At 35.7% G+C, this 23471-nt stretch overlaps 1 protein-coding gene and 1 long non-coding RNA gene across 4 annotated transcripts; both read right to left on the bottom strand.

The window, feature by feature from the left end:
• Positions 1-2063: 2063 nt before the first annotated feature.
• Positions 2064-5173, bottom strand: LOC128039289 (uncharacterized). The gene is made up of 4 exons (XR_008193802.1): positions 5095-5173; positions 4538-4623; positions 2730-2795; positions 2064-2385 (listed from the first exon to the last, which is right to left on the bottom strand). It is a non-coding gene; the product is annotated as an uncharacterized LOC128039289 (long non-coding RNA).
• Positions 5174-8352: 3179 nt separating this feature from the next.
• On the bottom strand, positions 8353-23071 carry LOC105781910 (E3 ubiquitin-protein ligase UPL1). 3 transcript variants are annotated; one of them, XM_052631670.1, is made up of 16 exons: positions 22712-23071; positions 21486-21581; positions 21201-21407; positions 13044-20969; positions 12660-12977; positions 12223-12424; positions 11860-12143; positions 11443-11735; positions 10158-11286; positions 9921-10067; positions 9713-9793; positions 9394-9619; positions 9166-9305; positions 8982-9088; positions 8721-8896; positions 8353-8650 (listed from the first exon to the last, which is right to left on the bottom strand). In XM_052631670.1, the coding sequence occupies exons 1-15, from the start codon at positions 22742-22744 to the stop codon at positions 8794-8796; spliced, it is 11292 nt and encodes a 3763-aa protein (XP_052487630.1). In that variant the 5' UTR covers positions 22745-23071; the 3' UTR covers positions 8353-8650; positions 8721-8793. The 3 variants fall into 3 exon arrangements, with proteins under 3 accessions (XP_052487630.1, XP_012461891.2, XP_012461897.2); XM_012606437.2 differs by having other exon boundaries at positions 8353-8623; XM_012606443.2 differs by having other exon boundaries at positions 8353-8623; positions 13044-20966.
• Positions 23072-23471: the final 400 nt, after the last annotated feature.

Here is a 23471-nt window from a genome sequence, read left to right as displayed (position 1 = left end):
TACGAAAGATCATCTTTGTATCTGAGATTTTCAGGCCTAATGCCTAGCAGGCTTGATGCCGGTGAATTAATTCAGACTTGATGTCTAGCAGGCTTTATGCCGGTGAAATGTATCAGGCTTTGTGCCTAGCAGGCTTTATGCTGGTGTTTTATGCAAGGCTCTATGTTCTATAAATCTTATGTGAGCAATAGTAAAAGCAAATAAAGGTATTAAGAAAGCTAAATTGTTCAGGTATGTGTTAGCCATTTGCTTAATTTGTGTTAAGGTAAGTTGATTATTTTTAATTTGATAATAGTTTCAAATGAAATATAGAGTATGAGTTAACCATTTGAGTATAAACATATTTTGGCATAATGATTTATTGAATATTTGGCTTTGCTAAATATTTATGTGTATTTGGCCATATGGTTTGTTTATATGAAAATTTAATGTGATTTTATTAAAGCGTTATATGATACAAAATATTAGGATCTTTGGTTTATTTTAACTTAATGATGGAATAAGTATTAATATATAAATATATATTTGAATTTCTGCTTAAGACTTACTAAGCTTTAATAGCTTATTATGTGTGTTTTTGTTTACCTCGGTTTTATAAATTTTGGAGTCGTGTTACGAGCTCAGGGATCATCAGTAAGCCTATCACACTATCGACTGTTTTCTTCGGTATTTTACTAAGTTAAATTTTGAGATTATGGCATGTATAGTCTGGATGAAATAATTGATTTTGGGACTTGTATGTATATAGCCATGCGAAAAATGGCTTGTCTTTAATCATTAGTATTTGTTTTGGTTTTTGATTTATGGGTTCTTGATTAAGTGTTTAATTTTATAATTTCGGCTATGGCTTATTTATATGTAATATACGGTAGCTATGTTTTGTTGATAATATGGTGAATGATATGATATATAAATATATATATATATAATATCGTGGAATGTATGGAATTGGTAATTAATTGAGTTGAATGTTTATAAATTTTGGAAGTGTAGGATAATTTGATTTGAGTTGTATTGATAATATGTTTGGGTGTAACTTGGTTATCTGAGTTCGCTTTGTTTTCTTTAAAAAAAAAGAGTTATCCATGATCATTTTGTTTAAGTTGAGTTTATGTGATTTTTAAATGGATATTTGATGTGTATAATTTTATATTTGAAATTGATTATATTGGAGCATGAATTGAGCTTGCAACCGAATGAAATATTAAAGTTATAATGATATGACATTTTTTTGTTTAAGTTAGTTATTAAGATCTTGAGACATGAGTTGAATATTAAGGTGATATTTAATTATGAGTTTTGACATGTTAATTGAATTTTAATTATGCTATGTAATAATTAGGTATTCGAAATATCGTAAGATCATGTGGTGCATTTAAAATATGTTTGATTTAAAATATATGTGAATATATGATTCGCTTGATGTTCATATTTAAATTGATAAGTATGCGAATTGATGAATGTCAATAAAGTATAAAAATGTTATAGGTAATGTGTTATAATGACCGAACATGTATTTCTTAGCCTGGTAATGATATTGAAATATGGTTATTTGGAAATGGCTCATTAGGAGTTCAAGCGCAAGCTTGGGTCTTTTATAATGATGTATATTTGTCTTTTAAATGAGCTTAAATAGGTTAGTCGAATTGAGTACATGGTAATTGGCGAGGTGTGAATATACATTGATGTGAACAGCTGAACGTAAGGATTTTAATTACATCAGGGATTTTTTATTGAATCGGTGTGATAATACATAATTCTTACTTAATATTTTAATGTACATTTTCTTGTATGGCTTTGTGACATGTTGAAAGTTGTATCTTATTTAGTAATGCATCGTAACCCTAATCCGATGATGGATACGGGTTAGAGGTGTTACAAATTTAGTCTGAAAGAATTCCCAGGTCACTCGCTCTTTCGGAACCACCGATACTAGTGTATTCCACCAATGATATGCAGTGTCCCGTAGCAAGGATATGGCACATTTCAAGCACTCATCAGGGGTGCAAGATAACTCATCAAATACTCGAATAGTATTATCTAGCTGAATTCACTTTTCGGCGTCATCATCATCAGTAGCTCTGAACTCTTCGGCCCCGTGTTTTCGAATTTTATCAACAGGAGGTTTAAGTAATCTCATCGGATCACTTACTTGAGGTATAACAGGAACCGAAGATGGATTAGTCGGGGGTGGAGGTCGTTGTACAACCGGATTTGTTCGGACATATTGAGTAAACCAGTCATTCATCATTTGGTAAAAGGCTTGTTTAGCCTCTCCCTCCTGGTTACTCGAGGTCGGTCGAGAATCTACCGACTCTGTCCCTTGCGCGGGAGCAGGCGCTATACTCTCAACATCATCGGCTACGGCTCGTTCGGGATCCATTACTATACGAAAACACATTTTTAGATGTCAGCAGTCATCACACTATCTCAGTATAAAAATTATGGCATGTATAGCTAGACTCATACACACTACGTTAGTCCGAGAATCGACTAAACCGTAGCTCTGATACCAATAAAATGTAACACCCCTAACCCATATCCATCGCCGAATTAGGGTTACGAGGCATTACCGAACAAACACAACCATTTTTAAAACCAAACTGATCACAAACATGGAAATTAAACCATTTTCGCATTGCTATATATATATACAATCCAAATCTAACCAAAATCATACTCAAACCTATACATGCCATAAGATCAAGTTCAAACTGTTAACAAAATACCAAAAGAAGTCGATAGTGTGATAGACTATGCTAATGATCCCCGAGCTCGTAACGCGTCTCCAAAATCTATAAAACAAATGAACAAAAACAATCAAAGTAAGCTTTTATAGCTTAGTAAGTTTATAGCATAACCAAAATACATATAAACGATCATATGTATAATCATTATATACCTAAAAATCAAGTTACATACATAATCATTAATTGCATATATATATTCCAAATATACTTATCATTTGCATTTCATTGAATGCTTGTTTATGATCTTTCAAAAACATATGTCAAAAACTTATATTTCCACTTATAAACTACATGAATCATATGCACATTTATACTTCTAATCCACATGTACCAATTTCGCATAAGTATATTCAACAATTTTCATATCAACCAATGTATATATGCCTATTCACTAAACTTATAGATTGAAACATTTATAAGCTCATCGAATACATATAAATAAATATTCATATACTTATTCATTATATATATATAACCCAAAATCAGTTATATTTATATATCTATCTAATGCATATAATCACATAATTTAACATATTCACCTAAGACTTAGCACGCTAGGCTTATAGCTCGATTCATATCACCAAGCACGTAGCCCCGCTAGGTTTATAACTCGATTCGATCACCAAGCACTTAGCCCGCTAGATTTATAGTCCTAAAAATTCACCTAAGATTTAGCACGCTAGGCGCTTAGCCCAAAATTTTAATTTCACGATACAAGGATGATTTCTCGTATATTTCTTACTAGCAACACACGCTCATAACATTTATGTATAATTCACATCCTCAACTCTATCCCAAGAAAATTTATAATCCTGTTCAATCATACAAGCATTTACAATTTATACTTTTAATCCAATGCAAACCTTAAACATATATATATACTTATACATTCGACCATATATATATCAATATATAATTCCATACCTAATTTCAATACAAGAAATTATACATGACGTAAATATATATATGCATAACTATATATTCGAACCTCACACATATGCATATATATATATATATATATATATATATATATATATATAACACTCAAACTTAAAATTCATTACAAGAACATATACATATATGTAAGCATACTTTTCAAATATAGCATATACATATAAATTACAATTCACATATACATATCTATTCAAACTTCTCATACAATCATGGGTTACATAACTTTAAATAAATCCAAGAGTTTATACATGTATATACCTATATATATATATCTTCGCACCATATATATATATATATATATATATATATTATACATACCTTTGATTAAAATCAAGAATTTATACCTATGCAACATTCATACTTTAACTAATTTCAATAACTTTTATATATATGTATATATATTCTAGCATTATATACATATATATATACATACTCATACCTTTATCTAATTTCAAGACTTGTTCATGTATTTACATATATATATATATATATATATATATATATATATATATATATATATATATTCAATCTAACTTATGCATATATATCTTTCTTACCTAAATTCAATACAAGCGATTTACATATATATATATATATATATATACATGCTTATTCGAATATCAACTATACTTTTATACATTTCTTACCTTTATTTCAACCATAAATCTATACAAGATTGTACTTGTATATTCGAACATGCTATATATATAAATATCATCCATACTTCAAAATTTATTCAATCAATATACTTTTAATTATAGCTCAACACATAATACAATTAGTATACATGTATAAATATTAATTTAATAACTTTTAATTGCTAATAGACTTACCTCGGACGATGGAAAATCGAAGTCGGACGATTATTCGACTAATTTGGCTTTTCCCTGATCTAACTCCGATTTCTTTGGTTCTCGATCTAAATATATTCAAAATAAGATAATTTATTTATTAACACATTCAATTTAATCCAAAAATACATAATTTGACAAATTACTATTTTGCCCCTAATATTCACACTTTTTTGCAATTTACTCCTTATTGCATAAAACACAATTTACACAAAATTTGCCCATACCACACAAGGGCCGAATATTCATGGTTCTCATACAAGTCCACACATTGCATTTATTTCACACTTTAGTCCCCAAAAATTTAATTTCACAATTTAGCCCTATTTACTCAATTTCACTAAAAATTCCAATACAAAACATATTAATCTAACAAATATATTTCATATTTCACCTACTAACATCATAAAACTCAAGTATTCATCAATGGCACATTTCAAAATCATCCACAATTCACAAAATTAAGATATGGGTTTTGAAGAACACGAAGCAACGATCTCAAAAACGTAAAAATTATCAAAAATCAAAGTAAAATATACCTTTAATCAAGCTAGTTTTGTGCCGAAACTTTAACAAGCATGGATGAATTCTTTCTTTGCTATATTCGGCCAAGAAAGATGAAAAATGACCTTTTTTTATGTTTTAATTTAACATATATTAGCATAAATTTTAGTTTACAAATTTAACCTTAAATAAATAAATTATAAAACATATAATATAAGGGCAATGTTGACCATTGCCACCCACTATCATCTAAATAGCTTAATTGCCATTTAAAACCCCTATTTTTGAAAGACAACAACAATTGGGTGCTTTTAGATTTAACCCCTAAATTTTCATTTTATGCGATTTAATCCTTTTATTTAATCGGAGACTCAAACGGCGAAATTAAAGCACGAAATTTTCACACTAGTAAATTCACACATAATAAACACAGAAAATAATATAAAAATATTTTTCTAATTCAGATTTGTGGTCCCGAAACCACTATTCCGATTAGAGTCAAACCGGGTTGTTACATTATGGGCCGGGCAAAAATGGGTATTACAGACCCTTCCCATCACATTATTTATGATTTTTTTAATTATTTAATGATATTTCAGTATTTTTTTCATATAATTAACATATAATTTTTGATAATTTTTTTATCTTAAACTCTGAACTCCGAACTTTAAATCTCAAAACCTTGAATCCTGAATTCAAACCCTAAATCTTGAACCTTGAATTTGGGGTTCGAGGTTCAAGGCTTAGGATTTGTGATTTGAGGTTTATGGCTTGGGCTTTGAGACTTAAGGTTCGGGGTTCAAGATCCAAGGTTCGAGGTTTGAGGTTCAAGATATAAAAAATTACTAAAATATCGTTAAATAATTAAAAAACCATAATTAATAAAGTGGAAAATATCCATAAAATAATTTAATTTTGCATAAAAGAAGTGTTAAGTAAACATAATAGATGGTAGATATTTAGTTCATTTAATATATAAGAAGATACACAGATTGCTTTCACATATTCCATACGATTTGGAAACCACATATCAGATTTGTTTATATATATGCAGATCCATGGATGATTGCATTATATTTTACCATCAACTACTTTGGAAAGTTTAAATTTGCATAATTTAAATACCGTACCAAAGTTTTAATTAAGGAATAAATTATATTAGGTTAATTCTAAAATATATAGTTTTAGGTTTTATAGTGATATTGTAACCTTTTAAAGACATATAAATATTAGGGTAAATTATACAGATGGTCACTCAATTTTTAAAAGTTTTCATTTTAAGTACTCGAAAAAAAAGTTTATAATTTAAGAACTCACATTACATAGTTCGATCATTTTAGTTACTCACATTAAAATTGCAAAGAAATCTAATGTGGAACTATTTCTAAGATTTTGATTTTCACATAATCTAAGTATCATTTTAGTCACCAATATTTTAATATAAATAAGATTTAACCCTTAAAAATACTATTTAAAAAAATAAAATATATATACCCTAATTAGGTATAATGGGGAACTTGAAGAAAAATAATTAAATGATATTTATTTCTATATACCTCTCATTTAGCTTTTATTGTATATTTAGATACTTAGAACTATTTATAACCCCTCCTAACCCTTAAATAGAAGTATAATACGTTTCAACGAACTCGAACCCATGTCCTTTTACACTGACAACATTGTTAATACCAACTGAACTAAAAGTCAATCGACATTATCATTGTTATTGTTATTATTATTAGAAAGAAAAATTAAAGATTTTCACATGTTGATAAGTCAATGTAAGAACAGTGTTGCTTGTTTATAATAGATGCGTATAATAATTAATTAAAATAACTAATCTCTATTATATGTTAATTAGACATTGATAATTGAAAGTAAGAATTCGCTATTGCATCCTTTCATACTAGTTATGTATATGTACACATTTATATTTAAAAGAATAAAATCAAAGTCAGAAAAGAAAATGAAGGAAAATGAGGAGAACAACCTATATAACATACACGTAAAATAAAGCCGGACTTGGTCCTCTAAAATAAAAATTATCTATTTAGATCCTTTAAAATTTTAAAATTTTAAATTAATAAAATAATTTTATACTTTAATTTTTAAATATAATAAAATTTTAATTTAATTTTAAAAGTTATAAATATATAAACTGTTAAAATTTAATTTCCACTCCTAAAAATCTTTTAACTTCACCCTTAAATAAAATATTCAATAAGTTTAGAGACAATTATTAATTCTAAAGAAGACTGAGTGTTGCATTGATATATTTGTTTAATTGAAAAGGTAGCAGAAGGAATTATTAGGTGAGGTGGCTCCATCATTGACCAGCAAATAAAAATGAAGAAGAAACAGCCCGGGGGGGGGGGGTCCTAATTAAAATTTTCCTCTAATTCTAAATATAAATTGTCTCAAAGCTCATCATTTGGTTTCTTGGCAGCTTCTTCTTCTTCTTCTTCTTCTTCTTTTTTTCTTTCTTGAATTACAATAGTAAACAAAACTTGAACAATAAACACGACTCAAACACAGGTCATACTTGAGGTAATAAATACCCTTAATTATCCCATGACAGCTTTTACTCTGTGTTTTGTTCATAAACTAATAAACCCGGATCATGCAAACTGCAATGTAAATATTAATTAATTTACTCACTGTAATTTTAATTTTAGTTAAAGTATATTTTTTAGTATGAGCCAATAAGTAAGTCCCATTTTATGTCGTTCCATTGCCAAGTTAATCAAGATTCTTTGCTATGTATGTACCGTCAATTTGTCTAATCCGTTGTTTGTACTTTAAATTAGTAAGCAGCACTAACGGTTGACAATGAAAATTAAAAGAAAAAAGATCAACAAAGGACTACTTACGTGACCTTAGGGAAAGCTATCAACTCCCACCACTCACTTCCTTTTCCTTTCCTTCCATGATATATCGCGTTTCCTTGCTGCCTTAATTCTCATATATTTCATGCTTAGGTCCACTTACGAGTAATTACATACGAGTCATATATATTATATATTCATTTCAACTATTCAATATTCCATTCACTAAAACCCTAATTATGGTTCGAATCAATTTTTGTAAAAAAATTCGATTAATCAACTTTGAAGTGATGATAAAGGTAGAAGAGGAAGAGCACTGAGTTCCTCTGTTAGAAGTCTGATCAAAAGAAGGAAACTTAAGGAAATGGAAAGACAAGTTTGGAGGATTTGATATGATAATATAAACAATCACTATATTATTATTAAATGAACTACTAAGAAATAGTTGAGGTCTAGAGAGAGATGGGCTGATCCAAAAAGAGAAATATAGGCAGCCATTTTCAAGAATTAGATAAAAATATTAACAATAGAAGAAAGAACCATCATTCAATCTACTACAAAAAAATATCATCTTTTATCCTCTTCAGTGTTTGTCTAGAATATAAGCTCTCCACTTTTCAAATTATAAAGGCAGCACAACCAACCTTTCCCTCCATTTCTACATCATTTTGGGCATGCCATATCCCATTGTTAACATTACTACCTTCTCTTCACCAACCAAAATCTATTGAAAAAGCTTCTGCACACGGAATCAGAAAAATGAACACTATTTAGACGGTCCAGTGAAATTTGACACAATGAAAAGGTGAAATGTTGATGAAGGGTCTTCTACTTACATATTCAATATAGATCTTTAAATGGACCGCCGGCATTGCAGGGACATTGACATCATCGTAATACAAACTCTGTTCATCCAAAGCCAAACCCTTCACTAGCTTCATGGATAGCCAGCAGCAGGCGTTCCTGAAGCTGTTCCTTTGATGAATACTCAGGAAGATCTAACTGATTAAAGCTGGAGACGAAAAAAACAGTTGTTAAAAAACACAATGAAAAAGCATAAAAGTAAATTGTGAGTAAAGAATGTATTCGCTCATCACCATGTATGGGCAGAAGGCAGCCGCTCAGGAGCTCCAAAAGCCTTGTGAATCTGAAATTTTTGTGGACCAGAGATACCCTGCAGTGCCTTAAAACCCTCCAATGGCACCTGTACACACCCAATAAATTCACATGGATGCCAACCTAGGACAACCTGAACAATTTAATATAAACCAATAAAATTACCTTTGATGTTCCAGTTACAAACTGAAGCAATCTTGCCATGTCCTCTTTACTAAAAGCTTTAACAACTTCCCAAAACCATTGAATAACAGGAGATGCAGCCGTATAGCCAGTATACTCAGTGTTGGCCTTTAGATCATCCACTGCAAAATGATGAGATTTTTAGATGATAAAAGAACCACAGACAAACACAATGACAAGCATAAAAAGCATATAGGCTGGTTAGCTTACAATCAATTTCAGGAAGTCCACTGATTAGTAACTCGAGCTCTTTATCATTAAAAATTGAAATAAGTTCACGTGGCACCAATTCATTAAATCCCTCAAGGAAGGAATTGATTTGAGGACGGATAGCATTTGTCAAGATATGATCAGCAACAAGGTCTACATATTCATGTTTTGTTTCTTCAGTAACTCTGGTGTTTCTTCCTCCAGGTTTGAGCTCATAATCAGTGACCTTTTTTTCAAGCAAAACATAACAATTTAGAAGATAATTGAGAAAATAGCAAGAAAAAACCAGGGAAAAAAACTCTGTTCAATCTTTGCAAACCTCAGTTTTTTCATAAAGTATGTGCTTTTCTTCATCAGCATCCATGCTGAAAGTCAGGTCAGGAATGTCGCTTACATCATTCTGAATTATAAAAAGGAAGACATTAAGAAACAATGGCGAATTAGTCCTTCAAATAGACTCAATGGCTCCAATGCATTATGTGAGAAAACCAAAATAACCAGGGAAGAAATTGATTAATTAAACCAACCTCCAGCATCCACTTCAGATTCTTGTAATAATCAGGATCAACTGCCTCTATATCATGGTAGGTCACCTTAACACCAAGAATATGCTTGTAGAAGGATCGAGTAAAATAAACATCCAAAAGTTGACCATCAAATAGTGCCTTTGCAACCTGCATGTATCACAGGAGAAAAAATAAGAATAAAACTAATGCAAATCACGATAAACACCTACATTAGAACCTAACAGCCCAGTGGCTTACCACGCGACCAACGAATTTGAAGTAAGAAAGATGCTCGGTCTGGTAAACAGAATTGGAATTTGGCTGGAAAGTTGCATTGCTCCCCACAGTAGTAAAAAGTAATGCACCTTTATCAAATATGACCCTTGAGAGTAACTGATACCATTCTCTAGTCAGTCCACCGGCATCAATGCCCTCTTCCCCTTGAAACTGCACATTCAAGCGACCTTTCAGATCCTGAGTAGGTCGCATTCGTAACTGATTGTATGAGTCCTCCAAAACATATGCCCGCCGCACACTTATCCGCAGTGGACCAGCAAGATGTTGTTCATGTTGTTGCCTTATTCTTGAACGGAAATATGCTCTCTTGTTATCAAAGTCGATCAACCTTGGAGCTTTCAGCAACATAGATAGCGGTTTTTCTAGCAAGCCAGGATTTTGCCTAACAAAAGCGTTCAGAAGTCTACGATGCTTCTCGGCAAACCTTGCGAATGTGACAGAACCATCTAGCTTCTTCTGAGAATCCCCACCGCATTTAGAGGGTAAGGAAACAGAACACTCAGCAGACTCTTTTACTTCTTGTGCAGTCACATTTACATGATCTTGTTGCATGATAGAATGATTGGCATGTAACTTTTCACACAAAACAAAGAAGGCCTCAATGAAAGGAAGAAGTCTCTGAGTCCCAGGAGGAAGTGGTGATGACGAGGATGCTCCTTGAAGATGCTCCCCAACATTTATATTAGATACAGTTGGACAGAGTGAACTCTGAGCCAGCTGTGCCTCAGTCAAGCCAATACAATTACTCAATTCTTCCCACAATGGCTCTAATGATACATTTAACTTCCACATGGTAGCTTGCTCTTCCTGTTCATCATCACCACCCTCAGGTGTATCATCACCAACATTAGTTGAAGTGAGTGAGCTAAGCACTTGTAGCACACGTAGAATAGCAGCTCCTGCCATGGAACCTGCACTAAGACCCAGCATCTGCGTATTCCTCAGTGTTACAAGCTCATTGACAGCCGAACTACTCAAACCATGAGCTAATTCTGAAAGCTCTGAGGTAAAGAATTTCCGATGGGTCACAGCAACTGATGCCAGTTTCTTCAGCACCTCACCAGCTAACATATAAACTTTATCTGACAACCTAAACAAAAATATTACAAAGCAGCAGTCAAAAAGAAATAAAAGGATTTGCCAGGGAAACATGGGATCAAAAAGAAAAACGAACCTGAGAACAAAATCCTAACTAGCATAAATAACTTTCAACATATCCTGAGGTATAAGAGTCAAGAAATAATACCCCTCACGACCAAGAAGACTGCACAAATTGCACAAATCAGATTCTGGTAGCTGCAAGAAAATATTATGAAAGTCCACATTTTTATTGCCTTTAGATCCAGAGGATTCAGTGTTGGTCCGCTTCTCTTGATTAGACTCTTGTTCTGTCAAAGGAAGGTCCTTATGTGCATCACCAGAAGCTTCTTCATCGAGCAGGTTCTGAGAACTTGAATTATCAACAGCTAAATGAGAGAGTGACCAGCTTTCTAATTTTGATGCTGCTGTGTAGACAACAACTTGAAGTAAACCTACAACCTGCATATTACATACCATATTAAAACAAACAACAAATAATACAGAATTATATCAATATCCAGGACTAAGAGAGAGCCAGGTTAATGAGTAAAATATTTAGAAGGGCGATAAATTTAAAGAGTACCTGCTCAAGATGGGTAGTGCTGAGCAAAAACAGCGGTCGGTTCAAGAGCTTAAGAAATAATATTAGAGGGATATCCCCTTGAGAGTTTCCCAAGGGTTTTGATGCATCTCCATCGATAATTTTCTCCTTGCCTTTATCTTTCTTGGTTTCTGGGTTTTGGGGGCTCAAAGGCTCAGAAAGAATTGAAGGATCATAGTGGAACAGCATATTTGAAACGGCAGAATGATTTGTAGCCAAATAAGTCAAAATTTCAAGAACACGACGTAGTACAAGAGGTGGAAGACCTGTTGCAACATAAAAACCCGAAGGTAAGATGAGGGAAACAAATGCAGGAAGGCACAGTAATATCAGATGAAGCATTACCATCGAACACCTGTGACCGACCATAAACAACTTTTGAATGGCAACCATAAAGCCTTTGGGAATTAATTGTTGACAAACCACTGCTAGAGCCTTCAACTTCAGATCTAATCATATCAAGCAAGAGCTTTACCAAAGTTGCCCTAGTAGCACTATGTGCACAAAGATTTAACAGAAGCCTCTGCAGAAGGCCTTTCCCAAGCGGCTACAAACAGATAAAAACAAAAACAAGTGTTAGAAAATACAAGTTTCAAAGTTTTCATCAAGTATTTGGAGAAACATAACCTACATTATACCAACAGCATAGTCTGCTGTCAACAAAACTAAATAGAGTAATTCAAGAACTTTAAAGCTGTCAATCTCCAACCATCTTGGCAGATTGGTCAGATTCAGTAAGCTTTGTTGAACATTGAAGCATGAAAAACAGTAAATAGCAGTACCTGTGCTAGCCGTAGAAGGCGAATTAAAGCTTTCAAAGAATTGGAGTTCAGAAGAGGCTCCCCTTCAATTTCCTTCACTTTTAAGCTATCTGAAATGGTAGCACCAGGCCTTCGGCCCAATGTAATTCCAACACCCCTGTCCATCACTGTTTGCCTATCCAAACCCAAACCATTCCTCCGATTACTTAGCCTATGGCTACCTCCAAACAAACTGCGTGCCTGGTAATGACTCATTGCTCTATCCCTAAGCATTTGAGCTTCAGCAAGTAAAGGAGATGGTAATGCTGACAAAACTGCTTCTGAAGAAGTCAAAAGCACCTGGGACAAAGGCTAAAAAGTTAATATTGTTCAGTTATTCAGGAGGGAAAAGTTTACAGTACAAACCTCTTCACGCAGATCAGCAGGGAAGGTGGCAATGATAGAAGCGTTATCCATATCCACAGGTTGACCCTCAGCTTGCTGTGCAACTCTCTGTGCTCTTTGCTGTGCTAATACTTCTGCCTGAATGTCTGGCGGAAGAGCAGCTAAGAACTCAGGGTCAATATTATCTGCTGAAGGTGGTACATAAGTCGGAGGTTGAACAGATTGGGCTTGTTGGGAAGCCAAAACTTCTGCCCGTAAATCTTCAGGTAATGCCTCCAAGAAGGTAGGGTCTATGGCATTAGAACCAGGACCCTCAATATTAGCACTAGCTTGATCAGCCTGATTAGCATCCTGAGAATCAAGTGTGTCTGGCTCCTCTGCACCAATTTCATGAGGAATTGATTGATCGGTTTGGTTCTCTTCAGCATTAGCAGTATTCATGTCCACATCAATACGCTCATGAACCGAAGACCCATTAGAATCACCTGGGTTAGGCATCTCCAAACCAGTACCTGTCAAAATACGATTACCTGCCTGACCATCTCCTCCTGACAATCCATCATCACCCATGCCCTGTGGTGAAAGGTTTTCAGGCACAACAGAACCCCCCTCAGGCAAGTTAACCATTTCAGAAATTTGCTCTACTTGATCAGCAGCTGTTGTGCCATTCCCATCTCCAATTTCCATGTTATCATGCTCATCTGGTGCATTGTTCAAAGAAAACGTTTGAGTTAATATCCCTTCATGCCTTTGAATAGATTCAGCCATATCACCAGACTGAGGATTGAGCTGCCCTTGACATGTAACACTTTCACCTGTTCGATTAAGTTCCTGTGAAATTCCATTGTTATTTTCTTGCAGCTGATCTTCACTCTGCTGACTACTGGTGTTCTCTCCCTCTACCACAGCCTTCCCATCATTTGATGGAGGAGCATCTGATGGTTGCGACTCCTGGACTCCAGAATTTTGTGACTGCCTTTCTGCTAAATTGTTGGCTGGAGCTGTACTGCGCAAATGAGATACAAACTGTTCCTCTACAGCCTGTGCAATTGCTGCAGCTTGAGCACTTGCTTGTGGCTGACCATCATCAGTCCACCGTCCATCACCAGGCCCCCTTCTCCCTTGCAGATGCAATGAGTCCATGCCTACAGGATAATCAGTCAAGGGTGGGGGTGCTGCACTACCCAATCGATCACCAAACAGGCTATTTGGTGCATGATCAAATGGCAGACCAGGAGCATCAAACATGTAAAAGTGGGTAACATCAAAACTCCCAGATGAGAAAGCTTCCAAATCCCTGGATGAATTCCCACCGGATGACCACATCAAGCTCAAGTCCCCTGCCTGGGATGGTCTTAACAGAAGAGGATGTTGAAAGCCATTTACTTCTGTAACAGAACGATCAAAGGAAGACCTACCATTAGATCGCCTGCGTTCAAAACCTACAGGCCTACGAAGACCAAAGAGATCATCCACATTCACACCTTCAAAAGGTTCAGCAGCCACATCAATTAAACCGCTTGCACCTCCAGGTTGCCCAAGTACTTGCAGATGGTCTAACCCATCAAGGGCTTCCCTCCACCTCACCTCTATGACACGTCGCTCATGAAAGTCATCATCTTCTTCATCAATCATGTCATCGTTATAGTCATCTCCCAAACCAGTATCATCATGGTCCTCCACATCAGTATCAGCTAAAGACATCATTCCAGCACCATCTTCAGCTATATCCTCATCCTCATCCTCCCCCTCATCATCATCCTCATCATCCTCCCCATCATCCGCCATGTCATCATCCTCATCAGCCATATCATCATCTGCCCTATTCTCCACCCGGAATGTCATCTCGATTTGGTCAACATTGTGCAACACACCTCCTTCCATTTCTTCACGCATGAAATCCATCCCAAGTTCCACTGGTCTGTTGCTAGCTACAGGCTCCACTTCAACTCTCATATCTTGCTCGATAGGATCATTTGAGTTTGCGTTGTGATTGTCTTCAATTTGCAAAGTCACTTGATGTTGTTGTTCAGTTGTCTCTGCATCTACAACTGCTTGCTGACCACCCCCATTCTGGTTGTGCTCTGTCTCCTCAGCAGCAGATATAGTTACCTGATCAGTATGTCTTTCGTTTGAAGACAATGACTTCTTCTTGTTGAAACATTCGAACTTGAAAACCTGCTCATTTGCATTAGCAGCCCTAGTCAGGCTTTCCAAAGCCTTGAGCATCAGACTTACAGTTTTCGGTGCATCAGAATGATCCAAATCAACCACTTCTAGAATATTGGTTAGACACTGAACTACTCCTCCTTCAATCATGCTTTTTGCTATATCTGGTGAGCAGCCAGTGCCAGGTAAGTTGCTTGATGATGAGTTCTTTGACAAAATTGAATATGCCAAATCAGCAAAAGCAAAAACCCTTTTGTCAGGCACCAAGGAGCTATTCATTGAATTACTTTCCACATTTGAGAGAGAAGATAAGGCTTTCACAAGTTCGTTAATCACTCTTTTACGGCCTTCACTGGAACGGCCACACAGAACCACCAGAAACCAAGAAGCTTTTTCAGACAACTTGTCCCTCCATTCATCAAGTCCAGATGATTTATCAACAGATAAGGGAAGCAACCTATGCAAAATATGATGAACAATGCCAGGGCTGCCAGACGTGTCTGATTGATTAGAAACACGGAGTTGACCCATTTCTGAATCCCTTCTCAATATGACTCCTACTGCATGTACATACATTAAAAGAATATCACTCAATAACTTGAGGACAAAAGTCACCTTAGCAAGCCCTGCAGATCTTTCATTTTCAGACTCCATTTTCCTAGTTTCTTCAACCTTTGACTTACCCTTCACCTTGCTTGTGGGTTCATCAATCTCCATAGAAATTAAGCCAGTTGCACTATCTTCCTGGCCTTTGGCAGAAGGATACTTCAGAACTATTTCAAGAAGCTGATCAATCACTTGAGCAAGATTGGCTGGAATCTTTTTGTGGCCTTTGGAACACTTACCTGTTCCATCATTTACCCTATTCTCAGGAATTCGCACAGGTTCATTTGAAGCTAACCCAACTTCAGCACCAGAAGCTTTCAATTTGTCTTTCTCTCTCTCCTTTTCCTTCAATAGAACTACAAAGGGTCTACCCCCTGATGACTCCAATTGACAAACCGCAGTAGCAGCTTTCATAAACACTACAGGATCTCTGCATATAACAGGCGCCATTGATGTTAAAAATGTGCGAGGCGAAACACGGCCAGCATGCCTGCTGCCACTCAAAGTCTGTCTAATCTCCAACTCCATGGCAGTTTGCAAAGTCTGAGGATCTTCAAGGAGATGTCTAATAATGGCAGATGCAACAGTATCATAACCAGGAAAAAAACAAGTTCTTGGAAGACTAAAGAGAGCAGCTAAGCCTCCATTCTCAAGAAATTGCAAAGCTAGAGCATGCGTTTTTGTCAAGCGAGCACATAACTGAAGTACAGCCTGCATCACCATTGCTGGAACGTGCTGTTTGATTAGTTCACAAGCAAGAAGCAGCAGATTCTGACTTTCTTCTACAGTCAAGTAACCAGTAGATTTACCCAATATTTTCTCAAATGAAGTGATTGGTTCTTTCTCATTAGCATCTGAAGCTGATTTTTTCTCTGTCACTGGTTCTGGAACAGTCAAAGAAGCATGGTCCCCAGATGAATCAGGCTGAGATACTGTCTGGGTACCCTCCACCGACTCAGAAAACAATCTTGGACGGGACTGCAACATGTTATCCAAGATCAACAGTAAAGCACTGATACATTTTGGTGCCATAATTTCATTTCCCGCATCATTTTTAGCCTTAAAGTCAATCAAGATATCCAGAACAGCAGGTACTACACCATTCTGGCCAGCAATTTCACGTGTATTTCCATCCTCAGAAAGCAGCAGCGCTACAATATGAGATATCATACACAATGCACTGGAGTCCTTAGAAAAATCCAATGGACAGAGCCTCAGCTGCTGAATAAGAAATGATAGCACTTTTGGACGGTCTTCTCCTTTGTTACGATTGCAAAGTGTTACAAGCAAGTCTGTTAATGAAAATGCCATATTATCACTACTCTGGAACAACTTAACAGATGCATTGAGGATATCATCAATTGGTGGTGCTGTGGGCCTCCCTTCTTCAGTCATGACATCCATTGGCTTATCAACACTGTCAACTTTGGATGTCTCTGATGAATTTCCAAGTGATAAAGCAAGAGCTCGAGCTAGTTCATCATCCTCTTGCACAGGATCGTCAGCATGACTAATCAGCCACTCCATGGCCATTTCAACACTATTTGTTTCAACTCGTCTCAGGGCTTCCTCTGCTCTAGCCCTAGAAAAACCCATCTCGACAATGGTAGCAATGGTTCCTTCATCAGGTGCTGGGGGCATGAAACGTTGGTTTGTACTTCCTGTAATACTGCTGCGATTTCGTTTCACATCACCAACACCTGAGTATATATGCATGACAATAGAAACAACAGAAGCCACAAAACCAGGACTACAATTAGGAAACAAAGGATGGTTCCAGATCAGAAGAATCACATCCAGCACCTGAGACTGCAGCATGCGCACAAAGGTTTCTGGGTCCCTAGGAACAGGAAAGAGGCCGATTGACAAGCCAGCAGCAACAGGCTGAACAAGCAGCTGAGTCTGAGATGTAGAATTCCCAAACAATAATGATGTAGAATTAACAAAATACTCGAGCACACGGCAGTAGCATTGTAATGTATCAAGCAGCCATGTACCATGGGAGACTTTATTTGCATCACCTGCTTTCTCGTGTTCAATAGCAGGTGTAGGGATAGAGTAAGGTAATGTCCACAATAACTGACTAGTAGCTTCAAAAGTGGTAAGTAGCTCCTTAAAGGTTCCATGCACATAAAAGTTATTAACCATTCCTGTATAACATGTTCGCCGCCTACTGTCAAATGTCAGTGCTCCCATGTCATCAACAACTTTCCCAAGGTACCGACACTTGACAGAAAGTGAAGTATCAAGTCCTGAAGAAGAAGAATACCCAGAGAAACCCAGTGCCTCAAGAAATATTTTAGCCAGGGCCATACCAAGAGTCTTTGAAGCCGAACTTAATGATCCAACATCAGCTCTACGACGGTAAGGTGTCGTAAACCCCTTAACAAGAGCTGTGAAAAAGGACCGCAATGTGAAAGCAAGCTTGTTAAGAATTTCTATGACAAGAAGACCAGGACTTTTTGTTTTCAAATCCTGGACAGAAGATGTTTCTGGCAAACTGTGAGAAGAATCAGAATCAATGTTCAGAGCATTCAGGTGTCGACCATTCCTTCCACCCCTTAAACGGGACAGACCATGTCGACTACGACGGTGCAAACTTTCACCAGAACGAACAAGTGAAAGAAACTCTCGGTCTGCACTACCCAGAAACTGAGAACCACTCCTAATAGAAACTGGATTCATGTATCTCACAGCTGGGGTACTAGCATCATCATCACTTTCCCTTCCAACAGCGGCATTTGATGGACCAGTGTCTGTACCCTCACTCTCTTGATCAGCTTTTCGCTTCTCATCAGCCATGGTGTCATTAGACAGAGAAATTTGCCATATTATTTCCCTGTATGCCCTCCCAAGATCTTTCAATACATCAGCATCTACAGTGCTCAACTCAGAGACAACGCTAGTAGTGCCCTTCAAAAGAAAATTGCAAAGAGACAATATACCTTCAAGACTAGAAAGAGATCTCAGAACCTTAGTCTGGTTGCCAGTTTCAACAGTGGCTAGCTGAGTTCCTCCAATAGAAGCCAACAGTTCATTTGTTAACTTCAGCTGTTCTCTTAGGAATGAACAAACTGCTCGAGCCAGAGATGCAGAATGCTGAGGTGAAAAGCTCTTGAAGGCAACAGAAATGCTCTGTCCAACTGATGCTGAAAGAGGCAGTAAAGGCAAGGTAAACAACCGCAGGACAGCGTCAATCCCTTTCTTTTCAACAAATATACGGCATGTATCAGCATTCTGAAGGATGGTTTCAAGAAGACGGCCCACATTGCTAATACAATCAGGAAGGAACAATTCAATATTCATTAAAGAAGTATCAGGAGACACCTCTGACATCTGATCTGAACTCTCACTCCTTGAGGATTCCCTGTCATCTGGCTGAATCAAATTCCGTTCTTCAGCATCAGTTTCCATTGGAACAGGGGCAGAAGATTCAGCAGCAAAAGATGAAGTGTCAGCCCCAGTTCCGATTCTCAGTATGACATTCAAGATCTCAATCACCATGTCCACTCCAGGTGCACGCAATGAAGAAGCATGACGCATAAGTTCATCCAAGCCACTTGACAAAGAAGTAGGAGTATCTCCGGTAAGAGACCGCACATATGTTCTAGAAGTAAATATCTTGACAAAGCACCTCAAAGCATTGCGATCTTTCACTGCCGCAAGACCATTAGTATTAAGACAGAAGGCACCCAAACACTGAGGTATGCATGTTATGGCTTCGGCAGAGCAGAGAACACCATCCATAATAGCATCTAGGAAGGCAGATGGAAGACCAGCAGCATCTAAGACAGGAAAGCAAGTAGGATCCTTGTGAATTAGATCACTCATAACAGTTGCTGCAAGTGCAAATACTCCCCCACCAAAATCTTTTGCTCGTCTGAATATGATACATAAGCATTGTGGCAACAAGCTCTCCTCAGATCCATAAATACGAGCAGTGTTTCCAGGGGCATATGTTCCAAGAGATATAGCCCGTAACAAAGCTTTCATGAGTAGCCGTCGATGATAAGCAACTAATGCTTCAGAATACAAAGGCTGCATATTATCAAGCTCAGTTGACGCTCCTGCGACTACTTGTGAAATCCTCCCACTACAATCAGGGTCTTCAACTAGTTGCTTTGGACTGTTTTCCACATAAGAAACTTCAAGTTTTAAGCGAGAGATTGTATCATCTAAACCACCCAAGTCTCTGAACAGTGCAGCTGCAGGATTACTGTAATCCATAAAAGCTTCCAGAATATTGATGGCTGTGGTAACCAAATGCAGATGCTGAGGATCGGTATCTTTAAGCAGAGGTAAAAGAGTAGGTATAAACCCTGCTTCACGCATGGCTGAGCAACCTGATGATGATGAAACCAAAGCAGTGACAAGGGATAGTAGAGCCTCAGCAAACACAACAGACCACTTTGAGGTATTGCTAATTACAGAATCAATGGCTTTCTGCATGAGACTAGATAGAATGCCACGGTGTCCACCAGATGTAACAGCAGTCAATACAGCTGGTTGGCGGGATCGGTCTTGACAAAGAGCAACCAAAGAAAGCAGACATAAAATCCGAATTTTCTCAGAAACTGCATCTTCATAACTCAGTAAAGTAACTAATTCATTGACAAACTCAGGCTCATTATTGAAGAAAGAAACAAGGTCATCAGTATCACTGCTTGCCTGAACAAGAACGATGAAGGCATACAAGCGAATGCGCGTATACTGCTGCCGAGATGTTAAAGATCCAAAAGCCCTTGCAAACCGCAATCTTGATAATAAAGAAAATCTTAAATTGGCTGGTACCTTATATTCACCAACTAATTTATTCAAGAGCTCCAAATCAGTCTCTGGATGAGTGTTGATATTAGGTAAATGAATAATTTGTAAACCTCGGGTAGACTGTTCAGAGGAAGAGACCTCATTTGATGCATAGAACTCAAAATGTAGAGTACACCCAAGATCATAAGCAACTGTATCGCATCCATTCTGTATAGCACATGCAATCAATCCTAGACCCTCTTCTTTTCCCCCCCAACCTTGTGCAAGTGCAAATAACTTAGAACTCAGAGATGCATCTCTGACAGAGTACTTTCCAATTGTTTTCTTCAAGAAAGCAGCTAAAGTTTGCAAGCAAGCCTCAACAACATCAGCATCAGTCGATGCAAGCAAGGATGAAAGATGCTGCTGCAAACAGCAAGGAACCAAAACCAAGAAAATTAAGATGAAAAGAAAGAAATCAAAGGAAATAATTTCCATATTAATAATTTCCATAATGTCTGATCACCAACTTGGAAAGAAATCAAAAAAGACAACCAAGATTATAAAGCATATAGATTTACTAATATATTTTTCTAAGAGGAGGATATGTGTAGTATAAAATGTAAGAGCATAGGATTTCTAAGACCAAAAAAATACCTCATAAGAGCTATAAAAATGCTTATTTGTGCAGTTGTCCAAGACTAGTCTTATAACACGAAGAATTTGAAGAACTGCTTCCCTGGGGAAAGGAGGATCAGATCCAAAAAATTTATCCTCAACCTGCAAATCTTTCCTTGGTTTTATATGCTTCTCAAAAAATGTGTCAAAATGGTTAAAAAGCTCAACCCAATGATGAAAATCTCCCTGCATCAATAACAAAAAAGTTAATTAACTGCACTACAGATACTGCAACATTTTATCAAATAAAGGTTAAAGAGGCACCTTATCAAACTCCCAAACAAAATCTTTCAGAGGTTCCTCTATATTCTCCAGAGGCGCAGAAGTCACGCTATTGATGAAGGATCTGATTTTGGGAGGCTGATACAAATCAAAACGAAAAACAGTTACTTTAGCTATAGGCATCAATAGATTCCTAGATTTTCATGTGCTACAAATATTAGAATGCAGAATTAGAAAATCAAAGGAGACCGAACAAGAGAGAGAAAAGACAAGTAATAAGAAAAATAGACCATACACTACTGAACAGCCTAAAAGCTACTAACTGCTTTCTGTCTATATGGGAAGAAATAAGCATAACACAAAAGAAACCAAAATTTGTTCCCATAGCTCTCTATGAATATAACCTCAAGCCTCCTCATAAAACCATTTCCAATAAAAATATTTTGCCCAGCTTTCAACAATCAATATCTAACCCAAGTAGCTATTACTTGTACAGTGAAAATGTCAAAAAAAATTAAAAACATTACCAGATCATGCTATATGGCAATCAACTAAATTTAGCAATCTCCACCATAGCCTCTCCTAACTCAAGAATTACAGACATATCCTTGCTTTTTTGCAAACAACAGACAAATATTTGCATGTTTCGTCAAATGCAATAAACTTTATAGTCTTCACATTAATAAAATGACACCAAATTCAGATTCAAGCAACAATGCCCCCAATATGTTATCAGTAAAATGTCAAAAAATGAAAGGTCAATTTTATGTCGACTTAGTTATTTATTTGATACCGTAATCCTATATGGGTTTTCCAAACTGGCAATTTACTTCAAACCCGTAATAATCTTACAGACTCTATTATTTAGAGTTCAAAGTAAATAGTTAAGCTCATTTCACTTCCTGTTATTTCCTAGCCAATAAAGCAAATAGAGCATTATTTATTAATGCCTAAATACAAGGTATCAAAGAAAATTAGAAAACGCTTACAGTATTTTTTTAAACATAAATTAGAAATATATATAAACAATTCCATCTCTATCTCAACTATCAAACTTAGCTGTTAGTAACGAACTCTAAACAATCAAAAAATGAAAATATATACAAATTACAATCTTTAATCCTGATCAATAAAAAGATAATAAAAAAATCAAACTTCGCATAAATTAAACAGCATAAAAAAATAAAAATTCGAAAAACAAATAAGTAATATCAAAAGCACATAACATAATAAAAAATAATTGAAGGAAAGAATAATCTTTTACATACCACTTCTAAATACCTCCTTCGCTTGAGCTTCATGTTGAGCAAAAAAAGAGCATTTCAAGAAATAAAGATTCAGAGAATCGATCAATTCTCAAAGCAACCGAGAATTGATCGAAGAGTTTTAAAAAGTTAGAAAATTAAATAAAAAAAAGGTTAGGGCTTCTTTTTCTCAATTATCACTGTTAAAATATGAGGATCAAATAAGGATCCTAAAATTGGGAAGAAAAGTGGGATTGATAATCAGAAGTGAATTTGGGGGAAAAGTTGGGATTCCCGATCGGAAATTAGGGTTTTTGATGAGATCAAAGAAAGAGAGAGAAAAGAGAGAAGTGGAGAAGAATTGTATGAACTGGAGAATCTATAGAAAGAGTGTATTCTAAATATTTATAGTCAAAAAATAAAAATATTTAGTAAATTAAAAATAAAATATGAAGTTTTCATCTAATCTGTTGCTAGAAGAAAAATAATAAGGAAATTATTATTTATTTATTTATTTGCCTACTTCTTTGTAAATTGTACTCAATTTTATTATTATTTTACTTTTATCTAAAATATTAATACTACAATACCATTATAAAGAGAAATAATCCATATTCTATAAAATATTATATTACTTTACTCATATAATATATAAATGTGTGAAAATAAATATAACACGAATTATTAATAGTATATATTCTACAAAAATATATAAATATTTATATATTTTCCTAGTTAAATTCTACTATATTTTGTTGGAGATAAGATGCAGTCACAAATAAGT

This window comes from Gossypium raimondii, chromosome 1 (genome assembly GCF_025698545.1).
Source record: "Gossypium raimondii isolate GPD5lz chromosome 1, ASM2569854v1, whole genome shotgun sequence".
NCBI classification, from domain to species: domain Eukaryota; kingdom Viridiplantae; phylum Streptophyta; class Magnoliopsida; order Malvales; family Malvaceae; genus Gossypium; species Gossypium raimondii.
The sequence above is the reverse complement of the archived record's forward strand: the minus strand, read 5'-3'. Positions and strand labels throughout refer to the sequence as shown.